At 41.1% G+C, this 17,570-nt stretch overlaps 1 protein-coding gene across 1 annotated transcript in view; it reads left to right on the top strand.

The window, feature by feature from the left end:
• The window catches only part of Shoc1 (shortage in chiasmata 1), an 82,362-nt gene that overhangs the window by 59,025 nt on the left and 5,767 nt on the right, over positions 1 to 17,570 (top strand). The window contains exons 18-23 of the mRNA XM_051162616.1: positions 1,317 to 1,386; positions 2,942 to 3,120; positions 3,323 to 3,440; positions 5,044 to 5,155; positions 7,409 to 7,530; positions 12,376 to 12,469. Coding sequence (XP_051018573.1) covers positions 1,317 to 1,386; positions 2,942 to 3,120; positions 3,323 to 3,440; positions 5,044 to 5,155; positions 7,409 to 7,530; positions 12,376 to 12,469 — 695 coding nt within the window. The remainder of the gene's footprint in view (positions 1 to 1,316; positions 1,387 to 2,941; positions 3,121 to 3,322; positions 3,441 to 5,043; positions 5,156 to 7,408; positions 7,531 to 12,375; positions 12,470 to 17,570) is intronic.

Below are 17,570 nucleotides of genomic sequence, written 5' to 3'. Positions count from 1 at the left end.
GGAAGAACACCTAGACCTGCTTAATGGAATACCGCCTTCTCGGATGTCATCTAAGATGACTGACATTGCAGCTCTGTTCTGGGCTTCGGGCTGACCACCCAGTTGCTTTTGGAACTTGTTTCCCTTTCAGCATTGTCTGCTGACATGAAAAGCTTGACTGTGGGACTGGAAAGACACTCAGCGCTTGAGAGCACTGGCTGCTGTTTCAGAGGCTCCAGGTTCAGTCATTTCCAGCACCACACACCCACATGGCAGCTCACAGCTGTCTGTAACTCCAGTTCCAGGAGTCCCACACTCTCACACAGACACACATGCAGGCAAAACACAAAACAGTGCACAATATATATACATTAGAAGGCTTGATTATACAAATTTGAAATGTTTTGAATCTTTCAGACTTTCAGCTATCCTCAGCAAGGAGCTAGCTTGTCCTTTTTTATATCTAATGATAGGAGAAAAATCTGGTTTCATTTTCCACATGTTTAAAGACGTAATAAGGCACTCACCATGTCACTAATTTGTTTTTAGGACCATAGATAATATATACTTACTTAGACTTTAGATGATATGAATCACCTTGTGAATGATATAAGGAAATAAAATCATCCTGCTACCAAAGCTATGTGTTATCAGGAAATATTACATATACTGGTTAACCATTACTACATAATAACTTTGTGAACTTTACTAATGACAGAGGTATGCTAATATATTACAGAGTTAATTTACACTTGGTTTAATAGTCCTTTCATTAGTTATGCCAACTAATGTAAGGATACAATGTTTGAAGTTTATAAACACTAGACAGAAATTTAAATTTAAATTAAAATTGATAAATGAATGGTGGCCAATAAGTCTTCTGTTTCGTATATAGACAGTAGATAAATGCATACACATTGTGTTTATATCACATTGAAATATACTCCCTTGCTGATTTTGTTATGTACTTACATTTTTGGCTAGAGAAAAAGATAATTTCCTATGACTTGGGGGAAAATAAGATTAAGTTTACAACTAATGAGTGTTTATTATGGCTGTTTTAAAATTAGATGTTTTACCATTTTGTGTGACATAAAAATTTTTAATTGGCATGATCTCTGTGTATATACACCAGAAATATTGTTTATGTTTTAAGCTTCTGATAAACTAGACTTAGAAATATAATCTGGAAAATTATATTTCAAGTGATTTCCTAATTTACAGATTTTTAGTTCATTTTAATGAGAGTGAAATTTGCAGCGGTAGAAAAAATTTATAAACAAAACTCAAAAAGAAAAATCTTGTTGAAAGAAAACTCTTTTTTTCCGCCCCAACAGGTTTAACAATGACTCTTTTACCTACAAATGAGAGAAAAGATTTTCTGGAAACTACTGGTGTTTTAAAAGGGTAAAGCTGTATTTTTTAAAGTACGGTATATGTCCACAGGAAAGGGAGAATTCTCCTGGAGTTTGCACTGTAGCTGCAGCTCAGTGGTGGAGGGCTTTCAGACCAGGAATCGGGCCCTGGGCTGGATCCCTAACACCTGGGAGGTGATTGCTCCCAGAGTTTAGTTTAAGAAAATCTGAACAGCACAACGTTACTTTCCTCATGAAAAATGCCTTACACAGAACACTTTAACTCTTAACATAGCCTTGTATATTTAATACAATTAGCGTTCAGGGATTTAGCTCCATCTTATTTTAATATTCCATAATTACCGTCATTGTTTTTAGAATGGAAGCTGGGTGGTGGTGGCACAGCCTCTAACGCCAGTGCTGGGAGTCAGAGGTCAAGGCCAGCCCTATCTAAAGCACAAATTCCAGGACAGTCAGGACTACACAGAGAAACCCTGTTGGGGGGTGGGGGTGGGGAAGGGAGGGAAAGAAGGAAAGAGAAAAAATACCTTTTAAACAACCTTGTTTTCTTCATTTTCTTGGCTTGGTTTGTCACATCTCCTTCCTTTCTTCCTTGGGAAGGCCTGCTAATGATAGACCTAGCATTGTGTTTTTAACTGCCTTTATCTTGCCTTATTTCACATAGAAGTTATTTCTAATATTGGGATCCAGATAATGAAAAGAACTATAGATGAAATAGGAGCCCATAAAAATCTAGGCATAAATACTTCTAGATTGGTCTGGGTAGAAAGGAGTGAGTGACAGGGTTTTGACTACAGTAGGCGCTGCCTTCCATGAAGATGGTGATGAGGCGACACTTACACTACGGTGTCCATCATCTCAGGGAAGCCCACTGAGAAGAGGCAGTTCCGTCTGGCACAAGGCTGAAAACACCCTAGTATAGAGACTTTCAAAATTAAGACTTGAGGGGCTGGAGAAAGAGCACTGTCTGTTCTTCCAAAGGTCCTGAGTTCAATTCCCAGCAACCACATGGTGGCTCACAACCATTTGTAGTAAGATCTGGTGCTCTCTTCTGGCATGCAGACATACATGCAGGCAAAACACTGTATATGTAAGAAATAAATTTTTTTTTTTTAAATTAAGACTTGACATTGGTGAAATGATGCAATTTTTCATGTTGATATCTATTACTGATATAATTGATATATATCAATATATATTGACATAGGTAATAATCAGTTACATTTGGGATATAAGCATACGAAATATCGTATGTCTGGCATTTTAAAAAAGTATGATCATCAGAAAGAAAGCAAATTGGTGGTGCACACATTTGATGACTCTGGAGTCAGAGGCAGGCGGATCTCTGAATTTGAGGTCAGCCTGGTCTACATAGCAAGTTCCAGAACAGCCAGGGCTCCATAAGAGAGAGTCTGTCTTGAAGAAAACAAAACAACAAAAGAAAGGTAAAATGAGATTAACACAGTCAGAAGAAATGAGCAGAAAGTGCACCAACGTTTTTCCAGTTGAATAGGCAGAGGTCAGGAGAGCTCAGACAGCCATCTTTCCTGCTCCAGCTAATTGTCTTGGGCGGCTTGCTTCCTCAGGGCCCCATCCTGTGTGGTTGTGCATAATCACAGGATCGGCGCAGATTTTCCCTGGAGCAGCTTCTCACTCGTGGTGGAGTACAACCATGTGGGACACTCATGCTGGGCCAAGCACTGCCAGCAGTTGAACATACCTTTCCTGGCCTTTAAAACCGTGCTTCCAGACACAGCTCTGAAGGGTAAGCACACAAGCCGGCGTCCTGCTCTCCATTAGAGTGGAACTTCCTTGTCTACAGAAATACTTTCTTTGTTCTGATTGCTATTTATGAAGTAAACGTTGTGTTTATGTAACTTCTTTAACATGTGCTTGCATTACTATTGTTTAATAAGAGAGGAAGGTGTGGCAGAGGAAAAGGTAAGCATTGTGATTCTCTTGCTTAGGAAACACCTTGCTGGATCCATTTGGTGGGTTCCTCCTGGAAATCCCAATTCCTTATGTCTTTTTTGCATCTGAAGGACTTCTTAATGCTCCAGAAATACTCCGGCTGCTGGAGTCTAAGTAAGTGGCTGCATTTACCATGGGTCTTACATGTGCTGTCCCAGTAAGTTGAATATTATGCTTTATGTGTTAGACCTTGTCTTTCTGACTGGAGACTAGAATATATAAGAACTGCTTTCTGAAGAGTACATCAATTTAGATTTTCAATCTCTAAACTATAGCTATTGAGTAATAGCTTTTTATAATATTTACTAATTTTATGAACAAAGTAAAATTTAATTTTTCTTTAAATTATGATTTTACTTAAATTTCTTTTGTTACCAGCACATAGAAACATCTTATGTGTTATTTTTCTGTGAATTACATGTTCACATAGTTGAGCCATTTGCAATATTAAGAATGAGAATTTTTGCTTAAAAAACATCATGGAAAACAGAACTAAGAAGTTCTGAATGAATAGTTGAGTTTTCAGGTCATTAGTTGTAAGGTTATACCAACTTTGAAGTGTTTTAAATTCAAAAATACTGTACCATAGCACACGGGAATATTGAAGTGCACATCAAAGAAAGCCAGTTGAATTATTACTTTAGGTAAAACCCAAATCAATGCACTGTACTTCCGTTTCACAGTGAAAAGCTATAGGGTATTCATACAAAACTGCTAGCTGACAAAAGTGGCTAAGTGTAGACAGACTTGGGTTGTAGAGTGTGCTTAGTACGTGTGCACAAGGCTGCCCTGAATCTAACCTTCAGCAACAGCTTAACTCCAAAAGTAAGTCAATTTAAAAAGAGGGTAGAAAAGTGTGATAAATGGGAATCTTAGAGTCTTTTGTTGTAGTGTTTTGATTTGAGTTCCTACTTAAAGAACTAGGATAAATTGGTCAGGACATGGGTAGTAGTAGAATACATACTAATATTCAACATAATGAGTAAGATAGCATATGTTATCTAAAACGATTGTCATTGTTAAAAAAAAAAAAAAAAAAAAAAAAAGCTAAGTTAGTATGGGGCTGGAGAGATGCTCAGCTATTAACAGTACCTGCAGAGGACCAGAGTTTGGTCCCAGCACCCAGGCAGCACAGCTCATAAACACTTGCAACTCCCACTGGAGGACATCCAGGCAGTCTGAGGCTCTGTTCTGGCCCCCAGGGCACTGGACTGCACATGCCTTCACACACACACACACACACACACACACACACACATTAAAAAATACATCTTTTAATAGATAAATAAAATTTTTTTCAAGAAATTAAGATAATTCAAGATAGAAACCAATAGAAAATGCACCAGAGGCTTTCCAGGTGAGCAGGTATAGATTAAAAGAAAGGTCTCTAGTTTCTTTTATATACTAAATAAATCACTTTTCTTCCCCAAATTTAAAGAGTAAGTTGAAGAGCTGGAGAGATGGTTCAGTGGTTAAGAGCACTGTCTGCTCTTCCAAAGGACCTGGGTTCAATTCCCAGCAACCACATGGCAGCTCACAACTGTCTGTAACTTGAGTTCCAGGGGTTCTGACACCTTCATACCAATGAGTTAGTTGAATTATGAAAGAAAAGCAGTAACTCCCATAATTTAATATTCAGAGACAGTAATTCGCGTAACTCTACTCTGGAGAGCAGCGCACTATTCTACAGAGTTCTCACTGGAAACGTTGTCTGCAGCTATAACATCACACTAGTGGAGAGGCGCTGCTCTGCGTCACTGAAACTCTTCGGAAGTGTGGAGCGTTACATCGTGGTGACGGTGGATGAGCACACCGCTGTAGTTGTGCAGGTAAGTATGTGATAGGAAAAGAGGGACTCAGGTGGGAAGTGGCTCTGGAGGGCTTAGCATTGGCGTAGGGGATGAATATGTTCAGAGGTATCAAATTATCACATATTAATAAATATATTAATAGAATGTCAATCATATTAAAATACATACAACTATGCATTTCTTTTCTATTTGGAGCTTAACTGTAATCTGTGATTTCTTCTAAATGTTGCAAGTGAGCACAGTGCTAAGTTACCACCAGTCTTCCTGGACACCATCTACATTTTAACATACTTAAAGAAGACAAAGTCAACACAAGCATGGTCTTGTATATCTGCAATCCTGGTATCTGGGAGACTGAGGCGGGATGATTGCAAGATTGAGACCAAGCTGAATTATATGTACCAAGACTGTAGCTCAAAACAAGTAACCAGAAAGATAAATAATCTTTAGCATTGCATATTGTCATATCTTAAATTATTTATAGAAAAATTAGTGTAGGAAGTTTTAAAAAATAAATATAAGGGCTAGGGATAATAGAGTGTGTGGCTAGCATGCACAGAGCCCTGAGTGTGATCACCAGCTGTGCAAATAAAGCAAGATAAAGAAAACCAAGAGCCAGCCACCCTCTTTCATATAGGAACGTATAGTGTACTCTGTTTCATATAGGAACGTATAGTGTACTCTGTAAGGCTGAGTGCTCCATTCTTTGAAGTGTGCTTGTGTGTGACAGTGTGCTCCAGGAGCCAGAGGGCATCCCGTGCCCTGGAGTGGGAACTACTGACACTTGTAAGCTGTGTAATCTGGGTGCTGGGAACTGAATGAATCTGGGCTCTCTGTAAGAGCACTAAGTGGTCTTAACTGCTGAGCCGTTTTTCAAGTCCCAAGAAAGTATAATATTAATTGATGGTTCCAAGTGTGGAATTTCCTCTAAGGCAAATAGGGATTGCACTTCAAATTATTGTTTTTTTTTTTTTAAAGATTTATTTATTTATTTATTTATTTATTATTATGTATACAGTGTTGTGCCTGCCTGTACACCTGTAGGCCAGATCATGTTACAGGTGGTTGTGAAACACCATGTGGGTGCTGGGAATTGAACTCAGGACCTTTGGAAGAGCAGGTGGTGCTCTTAACCATTGAGCCATCTCTCCAGCCCCAAATTATTGTTTTTTAAAGAGAGAGAATCTCCAAAAATACACAGAATTTGGACCTGCCTCCTCACTGGCAATACTACCATCCAGCTAGCACCATTGCCTTTAGACTGTGGGACTCACAAATTCATTAAAATCCATAATCTGGAACTTAAGATGTATGAATTGTTGGAAGAATCTTCTTATATGTTTGCTTGATTGGAGCACTAGTTGCAAAGAAATGGAGATCGGAAGTCAGGTTTGATGAGACAGAATGTAAAGTGTTGGTAAATGTGGGAAGGTCTACAGTCTGACTTGATGAGCCAAAATTACAATGTAAGAATGATAGAAGTGGGCCAGGCATGGTGGTGCATGCCTTTAATCCCAGTACTCAGGGAGGCAGAGGCAAGTTAGAAGCCAGCCAGCCTGGTCTACAAGGCTATAAAGAGAAACCCCAGTCTAAAAAAACAAACAAACAAACAAACAAACAAACACCAGAATGATTTAATGGAAAAGTTCAAAACCTGGATCTTTAAAGAGACCATGTGTCCTGAATGTTTAAATTCTTAATTACTTGTTGACTTGGAAAAACTGTCCTAATCCACACAAGTCTATAACACAGTAGCTTATAGAACTTGCTGTTAGAAGAAGGGCATGTCTTGAATTACACACTTTATCAAAATGCCGTTTTAAGGGAAAAGAGGACCCAGGTGTTGAGGGGCCCGGGAAGTTTACTGAGCCCGCCATTTTAAACGCCCAATGCAGGGCTCCAGGGCTCAGGCCCCCGTGCTTGCGTGGCGAGTGCTCTTTGCGTGTGCCAGCATGTTCTTCCATAGGCTTTGCGATGTGCTTCCTGCTGCCTTGGAGTACAACTCCCGCCCACAAAGAACTTCCCCAGCACCGGGCATAGATTCGGCCATTTTCTGCATGTCTGTGGCTGTGGAAGACTCATGAGGCTTCCTGTTGATGCGGCCTTTAGTTACTTGTTTTATGTCCACTGTAGCTTTCCCCTGCTGTCAAGGGATTTTAATTTTTACATGAAATAGGAAACCATACCCATGCCTCCCTCTTAGTTATCATTTATATGCGTCAGACTATTGAAGTCAACCTAATGTATCTTTTCATTTTCTTTATCTTATAGGACTTAGAAGAATTACATTATGAGAAGGCGTCAGACAATGTCATTATGAGACTAATGGCGTTGTCGTTCCAGTACAGCTGTTGTTGGATAATACTGTATTCCAGGGAAGCACTGAGTTCAGAGTAGGTCAACATTTCTTCATCCCAAGTCACATTCAGAGTATTCACAGTCAGTCCTCTTTGCACACAGTGGTCATGCCAACGCTCGCTTACTCAGCCAGTGAGCTTCTCGTGAGGGGTTCCAAAGATGGAGGCCTGAGCCTGGAGACAGACGCTGTCCTGGACATCCTGTTCAGATCAGGGCCTCATAAACCCATCTCATTAAGAGCTGATATTTTGAATGTTTTATTTCTTTGTAAACCTGGGTTTCTTTGCTAACAGATAAATCATTCTTAAACCTTGTCTAAAATCATTTTTATATAGCAGACTTCTTCCTGTACTTACGTCCTTGATGGGCTTAGTGAAAATAATAGAAAATGCCATGTCCAACCGTGGCCTGAGTCAGCCGTGTGCTTCTCCTTTCCTTTGCTGATAAGCATAAGGACCATCTCTCCTTTATCCTCTGCCAGCTGGCTTTTCTCCCAGCCTCTGAACCAGTCTTTGCTTGTGGAGGTCACTGTCCCATGAATGTCAACAATGCTTTTATCTTCCACTGCTCTGAAGTGTAAGGCTGTTGCCAGTGCTCTGTCGCTCCGAACGCTGCAGTTCTATGACCCACCAATACCTTTGATTGTCCACCTTCCTAAGTACTTTTCCTCTGTCTTTATATCTGCTTTGTGTTGGTCCCTAAATACATTCATTATGAATTCTCTTTTCTTCTGTTCCAGTCATTAAACATCTGACCTACTGCAGCTTTTGTCAGTATCCTTTGCTATATAATTACATTTCTCTCTGCAGCTGCAGTCTTTCTTGGGGAATTCCTGGCATAAATCTCTAAATTTTTTTAGAGGTGGGGGCTGCTTTTCGAGACAGAGTTTCTCTGTGTAGCCCTGGCTGTCCTGGAACTCTCTCTGTAGACCCGGCTGGCCTCGAACTCAGATTTGTCTACCTCTGCCTCCTGAGTGCTGGGATTAAAAGGTGTGTGCCACCATGCCTCATTAAATCTCTAGTTGTTCATTAAATAGCTCCACCCTCATTCCACTATCTCTCAGCTAACATGTTCAGATATTAAGTGTCTGCCCTCTGTCCCCTCCAGACCTGCATTTCTTCTTGTCTGTGCTTTAGCATTTTTGTCACTGCCTTGTCCGTTTATCCTGCATTTATATTGCCAGTACCTCAGCTTAGAGCCTCACTATTTCATGTGGACTGTTACACGATGTGTTGTTTTTCTATCTCCAGATAACTCTCAGTGTTCCCCTAAGTAGCATCTCATATACTCAGCTGATGCTCCTAAAACCAAGCTCTGGTTATTCCACTCTTATGAAAAGCCTTTACTGAGGGGCTGGGAAGCTAACTCAGTCAGAAGTGCTTGGCACAAGGAAATGAGTTTGAATCCAAGGGCCTCAGTTCATATCCCAGAACCCATGAGGAGGGGGAAAAAAGTTAGGCACAGTGGTGTGCATTTTAATCTCAGTGTTGGGGAGGCAAAAGCAGATGGATCCCTGGTGCTCACTGGCCAGCCAGGCTAGCCTAGTTGGCAAGTTCCAGGTCAATTACAGAGCCTGTCTAAAACAGCAGTGTAGACAGCGCCTGAGAAGTGACACTTGAGATGTTGACTTCTGGCCCTAAGCAGGGTTCAGTAGTGAACACCTTTAATCCAACACAGAAGCAGACACATCTCTGTGAGTTCCAGACCAGCCGCTACTGCACACAGTGAGAGGTCTGGCCCACATGTGTGAGGTGCCGGGGGTATGGCCCGCCGTATTCACAGGCTGCTTCTTCTCTGCCTTCCGGTCTAGCCAGGTGCTTTCTACTTTCACCAGTGTCTAGTCCACTTCTTCGCCTGCTCCCTATAGTGAAGCTGCACTCAATTTCTTGGGACCTGCCCCTTGGTACCGTTTTCTACGCCATCTTTCCTCAGGACACCCTCACGCACACCACTCCATCCTGTGTGCTGTTTAGCTCCCTGTGTCTTCTCTTCTGTTTTGATTCTTTGGAGTACTTGTTCTGAAGCAGGAGCGCATACTGTTTCTCTGTGATACACATGTTCAGGAGTTGTTTGTTGAATGAGTCGTCGTTCCTACCAAATTGCCAACCAGTTTGACTCCCTTTTATCCCTATGGTACCACATCCTGCCTAACTCACAGCAGGTTTTATATATTCTTTAAATGAACATATTTGGCATTGCCAGGTGTGGTGGCACACACCTTTAATCCCAGCACTTGGAGGCAGAGACAGGTGGATCACTGTGAGTTCAAAGCCAGCAAGCTCCACAAAGTGAATCTAGGACTGTCAAGGGTACACAGAGAAACCATGTCTCGAAAGTCAAATTATATATATATATATACATGTATGTGTATGTATATATATATTTGACATTGCCTGTGATTTCTTGACATTTGTTTGTTTGTTTGTTTTTTCAAGACAGGGTTTCTCTGTGTAGCCTTGGCTGTCCTGGTCTCAGTTTGTGGACCAGGCTGGCCTCGAACTCACAGAGATCTGCTGCCTCTGCCTCCCAAGTGCTGAGATTAAAGGCGTGCGCCACCACTGCCTTGCTCTTTTTTTTTGGGGGGGGGGGGGAGAGCGGAGTTGTTCTCGATGCTATCTTTATTTACTAATTTAACAAACTCTTTCTGTATAATTGCTATCTTGTGAGGACAGATACAGACTGGTATCTAAGAGTTAAATATTTCAGCTCTTAACTCCTTTTCTATTAACAAACAGCCGCAGCAAGTCATTTGACACAGTTATCTCTTTCCACCTGAGCTACAGAATAAAAGTTGTGGTTCTAGCTTTAACACCGTCACTTTGAAGATTAATAAGGCCTGTGAGACACTTAAGGCTCTGTTCTTACCTAAAAATCATTTTAAGCCTCACCTGAAGCTTGGCAGGTGTTTAGATAAATTACTTACTTGGAACCTTTTTAAGGTTGTTTTGTGGTTCAGTTGAAATACCAGGGGAGAATAGCAGAAAAACCCAGTGTATTTTCCTATCACATAATATTCTTAGGTAGCTTTACTTTTATCATAATATTCAATATGATTATTTATTTTATTTATGATATTATCATAGAATATAATTTTCAGAATTCTGTTTCATATTTCTATATTATTAGATAAACGAAACCTTTAAGTGATATCTCAATAAGCTGAACAAATGAGAGAAATTGAAAATGCAAAAGAAATGATTTGAAATGATTTTTGTTGTTCAGGACTGTACAGTTCCTGTACAAGGGCAAGCATTAGCAACCTTTGAGAGTACCCTTTGGTTTTATGTTTGCCAGAAAGAGGCATCATATAGCTGTACACGTGGCTATGATTTATTACAGTCCAAGGTTAACAAACTATAATGTAAAATTAACAGAAGAGGAAGCTCATTGAACAAGGCCCTAAGGAAGCTTCCAAGAGTCTTTTTCTAGTTCACACACAGAATGTTTAATTTTCTCAGCAACAAGTTGTGACAACAATTAGAAACCTTTATCCAGCCAGGAAGTTAATAGAGACACATGACCAGGGTTAAGGGCTTAGCACAAGTTGGGGGTTCCGATGCTCAGAAGTTGAGAGTGTTCAACAGAATTCATATTGTTTGTACGAACAGCTTGGGCACAGTAAGTTACTTTATTAACCTATTACCCTGTGGAAAAAGTGTGTCTGGGTGTGTGTGGCACCATTCATGGGGAGATGCAAGCATGCTTACTCACCCTAGATAGGGAACCAATGACAAAGGAAGGGCACTGCCACAGCTCAGCTTGGTGAACCAGAGTTTATCAGGTGACTTTCAGAAGTGTGGGTGAAGAGTTAACTGTAGGAGCAGAAATGACCCCGTGATTCTACATCACCAAAAGCCCACCCCAGTTTGGGTGACAGCTCACCAAGCTGCAAATCTGCACCTGACTGCACAGCTTACAGGCCCCTTGACAGGTTGCAGGGTGTCTTTTCCAGGCAGCTCAGTTGGAAAAGGCTCAGAGCACCCAAGCTGCCTGGAAGAGGCAGATCAGCCCAGCTGTCTGCAAAAAGCAGAGACCAGCTGAGCTGCCTGAAGAGGCTCAGACCAACTGAACTGTCTGGAAAAACAAAAACAAAAACATACTTCAACCATATGAGCTGCTTGCCGGCTATGCAGTGAGCTCCAGGTTTCCATTTTTTCTGAGCTATCACCCGTGTTGGGGTGGCTTTGGCAATGCAGCTGTCTTTGAGTCATTTCTCTTTCTGGAAGTAGCCCCTCACCGATAGTCCTTTCTGTAAGTAACCACAACAAAATCATGGTTCACCAAGTTGGACTTTGGTGGTTATCTTAGTCTGGTCTGTTAAGGATTCCCTATCTGGGATGAGTAGACATGGGTTCACATCCCCAGGAATAACACAGAGGAAGAAACTAACACATGAGACAAAGCCAAGAAATACCTAGACATAAGAATACTTGCCATGGAGTCCTTCGTAATAAATTGGTAACCTCCTCACTGCTGCTTAGAATATATGAAGTGAGTAGGTAAAGGTAGAAATGTCCACTCACAGGTCAATATTGACCTCTGACCTCATTGGTAACTGTAGAGAGAAGACGAGTGCTCATGAAAGATGGTAGGATCCTGCTCTGGTCATATGTTTATATCTGAAGCTGTTACTTTGACCCCGAGATGGAGTATTCTATGTGTCTAGCTTTAGTTCATGCAGTCATCCCTGGAGATAGACACAGAGTGAGGCAGATTTCTGCCCTCACCCATCTCCCTCCACACACACCTCTGCACCCCTAGATTTAATAGTGTGGTTAAAGACAGGAGGTGGCAATGTCTTTACCAGAGAGCATAAAGCAAGTGCAAGGAGAGATGGGACAGGCCTACAACAAAATGCCTAATGATGTAATTCTTCTTAGGTACCAACTCACAGAAAAGACACTTCATCACCTCGCACAGATCTATTCAGCCTTGGTTTCCTCTGCTCTTAGTTCTGAAGAACTGGATGTAAAGGTATTGTTTTCCTATATATGCATAGTATTGTTCATAAAGTAAAATTAGACTTGAGCTCAAGAGCCCAGTGAGAAGAAATATTAAACAAACACAATTCCTTAAGGACCAATAAAGAACAAGGTCAAATGATTAAATATATTTACCTTTACACTTCTGTATTAAAAGTTTTATGTGTTATTTACACTCTCAGACACACACATATACACTAAATAAATAAATAAAAATGACAAAAACTTTAAGCATGGTATGGTGCACACGCCTGTAATCTTAGCACTCAGGAGGCTGAGCCACAAAGATCGTGAGTTCAAAGCCACTTAGGGAGCTTTATAGTAAGACTATCTCAGGAACCAGACAATAATTAATGCTTTTAGTTAATTTAAAATCAAGCCATAGAGGCTGGAGAGATGGCTCAGCAGTTAAGAGTGCTACTGGCTGCTCTTCCAGAATTCCTGAGTTCAATTCCCAACAACCACATGGTGGCTCACAACCATCTATAATGGGATATGATGCCCTCTTCTGGCATGTAGCTGTACATGCAAATAGAACACTCATACATAAATAAATAAATCTTTTCTTAAAAAAATCAAGCCATAGGTAGAAGTTTGTTGGGTTTTTTTTTTTTTTCATGTTTTAAAATGTTTTAATATGCATGAATGTAACTTGGAAACACAAAAGCATCAGGACTGGTAGAGTAATGTGCACTGCTGATAAAATTACCAGCTTATTACTAAGAGCTCCTTGTTTGGCGTGTTTTAGTGTCCCACTCTAAAATTTAGGCATTTGTCTTGAGTTCAGGGTTTTGGTTTTTTTTTGTTGTTGTTTTTTTGTTTTGTTTTGTTTTTTTTTTTTTTGGTTTTTGTTTTGTTTTGTTTTGTTTTTTTGGTTTTTGTTTTGTTTTGTTTTGGTTTTTGGTTTTTAGTGGAGTTTTTCGGTTTGTTGTTGTTGTTGTTGTTATCATTTCAAGTTTTTCATTGAAGAACTCAGGCATTCCCACAGCCCTGCTGTAGTTCCTGGGCACAGTTCTAGTTCTTCTTCTTCTTCATTTTTTTTTGAGACAAGGTTTCTCTGTGTAGCCTTGGCTGTCCTAGACTCACTTTGTAGACCAGGCTGGCCTAGAACTCACAGAGATCCACCTGCCTCTGCCTCCCTAGCGCTGGGATTACAGGCGTGTGCCACCTTGCCCAGCACAGTTTTTACAATCCTTCTGCTGTCTAAGGGCTGTATCTATATCCTAGCGACCAGCTGGAAATCTCCACAGGAACATCCTGCAAATGCCTCAGACTCTGTGTGTCCACATGCAACTTCTCGTCCTCCCCAAGCTTGGTTTGTGACATCACTGTGCAGTGGCATGGTCTCCTCTGTTCTGGCCACGCCCACCCCTGCTTCTCTAAGTTCAGGCACTTCTCGTGCAGATTTTTTTAAATGCCTTCCTAACTGGTCACCCTTTTTCTGCCTTTTCCTTAGTCCACCACGTGCCGACACAAATTCCCTTGTTAGGATACAGCTGTGTGCATCCACTCCCAGGACAGTCCACATCTGTGTCCTGTGCTCCCAGCACGATGCGCAGTAGGCAGCTGTGATAAGTACTCACTGTTCAGTTTCTTGCTCGCATACCTTCTGTGTCTTCCTGCTTCACTAAGAATAGAGTCAAGCACAGCTGGATTCAGAATTTAGTCCCTAGGTAATTAATTCCTCTGTAATTATTTCCACAGTTATACTTAGCATCTGGCCTTTTCTCTCTCAGGAGTGCTAGGTTACATACTCTGCCCCAGCCATCCCCATTACACCTTACACCTTTATTGTGGTGTGAGATGTTTATTGTTGGTGTTTTTCTTTTCTTCTGTTTTGTTTTGAGACAGTGCGTCACTGTGTAGTGTAGTCCTGGCTGACCTTGAACTCACCTGCCTCTCAAGTCCTGGGGCTAAAGGGTATGACCTCTTTGAAAGGTAAGAACTAAGTGTTTTGTAAACCTGAGCATCTAGCACAGTGCTCCATATAGAGACAGTATATTTAACAGACGTCTACTGAATAGAGTTACGTCAAATCACAACCTGTTAAGAATATCAATCTCATGATACACGCCACACACAAAAGTAAAATTCTTAGAAAAGTTATCCTTAAATAAGTAGATGACAGATGTGTGTCTTACTTACTCAAATGAGGATTCTCGCTTGGCCTTTTCCCAGAATGTGGTAAACATATGTATAATTTGTATTGGTAAAATGGCACTGTGTGTTCAGATACAGGGACACGGTCCAGAGACGGTGTCCCCCAAAGAAAGCATTTGAGGATAAACTAGGAGTGCATACAGGCAGTCCGTTCCCAACGAAGTCTGCTGTCACCCAAATAAAAAGACTCCAGATGCTTTTTTTATTTGTTTGTTTGATTTGAGACAGGGTTTCTCTGTGCAGCCTTGGCTGTCCTAGACTCACTTTGTAGACCAGGCTGGCCTTGAACTCACAGCGATCCGCCTGCCTCTGCCTCCTGAGTGCTGATATTAAAGGCGTGTGCCACCATATCCATCTTAAAAGTAATCCATGTTTTGTTTGTTTGGTTTAGTTTGGTTTTGGTTTTTTGTTTGTTTTAAAATGAACTTTGAGGTGTAATCCTGGCCACCTTGTTATTCCTTGGTTAGTGTGTCTTTAATATACATATAGGCATCTCATTGTTCTGACTTGATGTCATTATTAAAATGGGTTTGAGAAAGCTAGGGATATAGCTGGGGAAGGGGAGTGCTTACCTAGCATTCATTCCCAATGCATGGGTTCAGTCTCCAGTGCCACATAAAACTAGGCGTGGCCATGCATACCTATAACACTGCTGCATTTTTGAGGTGGAGGTGGGAGGGTCAGAAGCTCAAGGCTACCTTTAACTACGTATGGAGCCATGTAGTCAGAGATAGTTCAGACTACGTGAGACCCTGACTCAAAAATAAAAACAGCCGGGGGCTCCTAAGCCCACAAATATTATGTAGTATCTATGTATTAGAATATATTACTACTTTATTTAATTACCATAGCTTCTGTCTCTTAGAGAACATCGGTATGAATCATTAGCGCGTTTTTGTTCCCAGGCATCTTAGCATAAAAGAATTCCCAGGGGGTCTAAGGGCATTCTCTTAAATTAAAAGAAGGTATTGGTAGAGTCATCTAAATGATATTTTCATTTGTTAATCTCTCTCTGTCTGTCTGTCTGTCTGTCTGTCTGTCTGTCTGTCTCTCTCTCTCTCTCTCTCTCTCTCTCTCTCTGTGTGTGTGTGTGTGTGTGTGTGTGTGTGTGTGTGTGTGTGTTACTGGTGATCAAATTCAAAGTCTAGTGTGTGGTAGCAAGCATATAGCACTTAGTATATTCTTAGGCCTCTAATTTTAAAACAGTCCCCTGAGCTTCTTATGAGCTCTCTTTGTAGATAAATATGCTCATATGCAACTTCAGAAATAGGCTGCGGTTCAGGGTTCTTGTGATCAGTTACTGCAGTACTCACTACCTCCGTCATAGAATTTTGCCTTTTAGATTGCCTAAATAAAGTTCAATTTAAGTGAAGGTGCCATCTCTCTCTTGAGGCATCTAAAACTAACAATGAAATAAAGGTGTGCTTCAACAGTATATTTCTGTACCCTGGGCATATATTATTTATAGCCTGAGGAACATTCTTTTACAATATAGGCACTCCATATATGCACTGAAAGGTTTGTACTTAGTATTCTGAAGGAAACTCGCCTAGGCCCCATCTCCAGCCCTGTGCTTCTCCTGAAGCCCCATTCTAACACGGGTTTTATTTCTCCCCATGTGGTCTCTGGCTCTGCTAGGGGGCTGCTGCCTGGGCTGCAGGTGCAGGAGCTGAGCTACAGTTAGTTGTGAGCAGCCCTGTGGTGCTGGCAGCCGTGCCTGGTCCTCTGCAAAGACAAGAGCTCTAGGCCACAGAATCTCTCTCTGTCTGTCTGTCTGTCTCTCTGTCTCTGTCTGTCTGTCTGTCTCTCTCACACACACACAGACATGCGCATGAATGCACAGTTAGAGTATCTTAGAACCAAATAAGCTAAAGTTAAATGAACACTTACCAACTAGAATGACTACTGAAAATAAAACAGTTACAATTTATATTTTAGTTATTAATTTTTGAGAATTTCATTATGCATAGAATGTATTTTGATCATATCCATCTCCCATTCTTCTCACTAAGTCCTTACCTCCAGCTCGTGGCTCTCACCAAGTCTAATTTGTGCTGCTCACACATTCATGTGTGGTCACCCACTGGGAGCATTCTTAAAGAAAACAGTCAGTCATCAACAGCTCCTCAGCTGGGATGGGGCTGTGAGCCCCTCTCTGCCCCATGTTGGAATGCTGACTGGCGACAGCAGCTACTGTGAGCACGAATGCAGCCGTCCTGCCACTTCCAGAAGAGGCTGTGGTGCCCAGCCTTCCCTGACTGCCTTATACTCTCCTTGCCCCCTCCTACTATGAGCCCTACGCCCTTGGGGTAGGGAGTGAGATACAGATGCCCCACGCATGGCTGAGCTCTCACTCCACAGACACTAATCCTCACACCCTGACCAGTTTTGAGTTTCTGTATTACCCTCTGTCCCCTGCACAATGAAGCCTCTCTGATGAGGTCTGAGAAGGACTAATCTATGGGCATGGAGACAGAATTTTAGATGGCAGTTTGGTATTACATGCACTTAGAAAAATAATAATAGTAGGTTCAGCCTTGGAGCCTATGATTTCCCCAACCATGGGCCTCGTCCAGATTTACAGTACTAGGTATGCTCCATAAGCAGGGCTTAAGTTTTACTTTTTAGCACAATACCAGATTAATTTATAAGTATCTTTCATGTTTAAAATGGTTTTTGAAAACTACTACACTGTATTTTTTTATTCTTTTTGTTTGTTTGTTTTGTTTGTTTTTGGCTTTTCAAGACAAGATTTCTCTGTGTAGCCTTGGCTGTCCTAGATTCATTTTGTAGACCACACTGGCCTCAAACTCATAGAGATCTGCCTGCCTCTTCCTCCCCAGTGCTGGGATTATAGACGTGTAACACCATGTCCAACTATTTTTTTAAATTCTTATTTGCAGTTAATAACTATTAGCAAAAGCAAAATATTA

Source organism: Acomys russatus, chromosome 2 (genome assembly GCF_903995435.1).
Source record: "Acomys russatus chromosome 2, mAcoRus1.1, whole genome shotgun sequence".
NCBI classification, from domain to species: Eukaryota; Metazoa; Chordata; class Mammalia; order Rodentia; family Muridae; genus Acomys; species Acomys russatus.
This window is presented reverse-complemented; position numbering and strand designations above follow the sequence as displayed.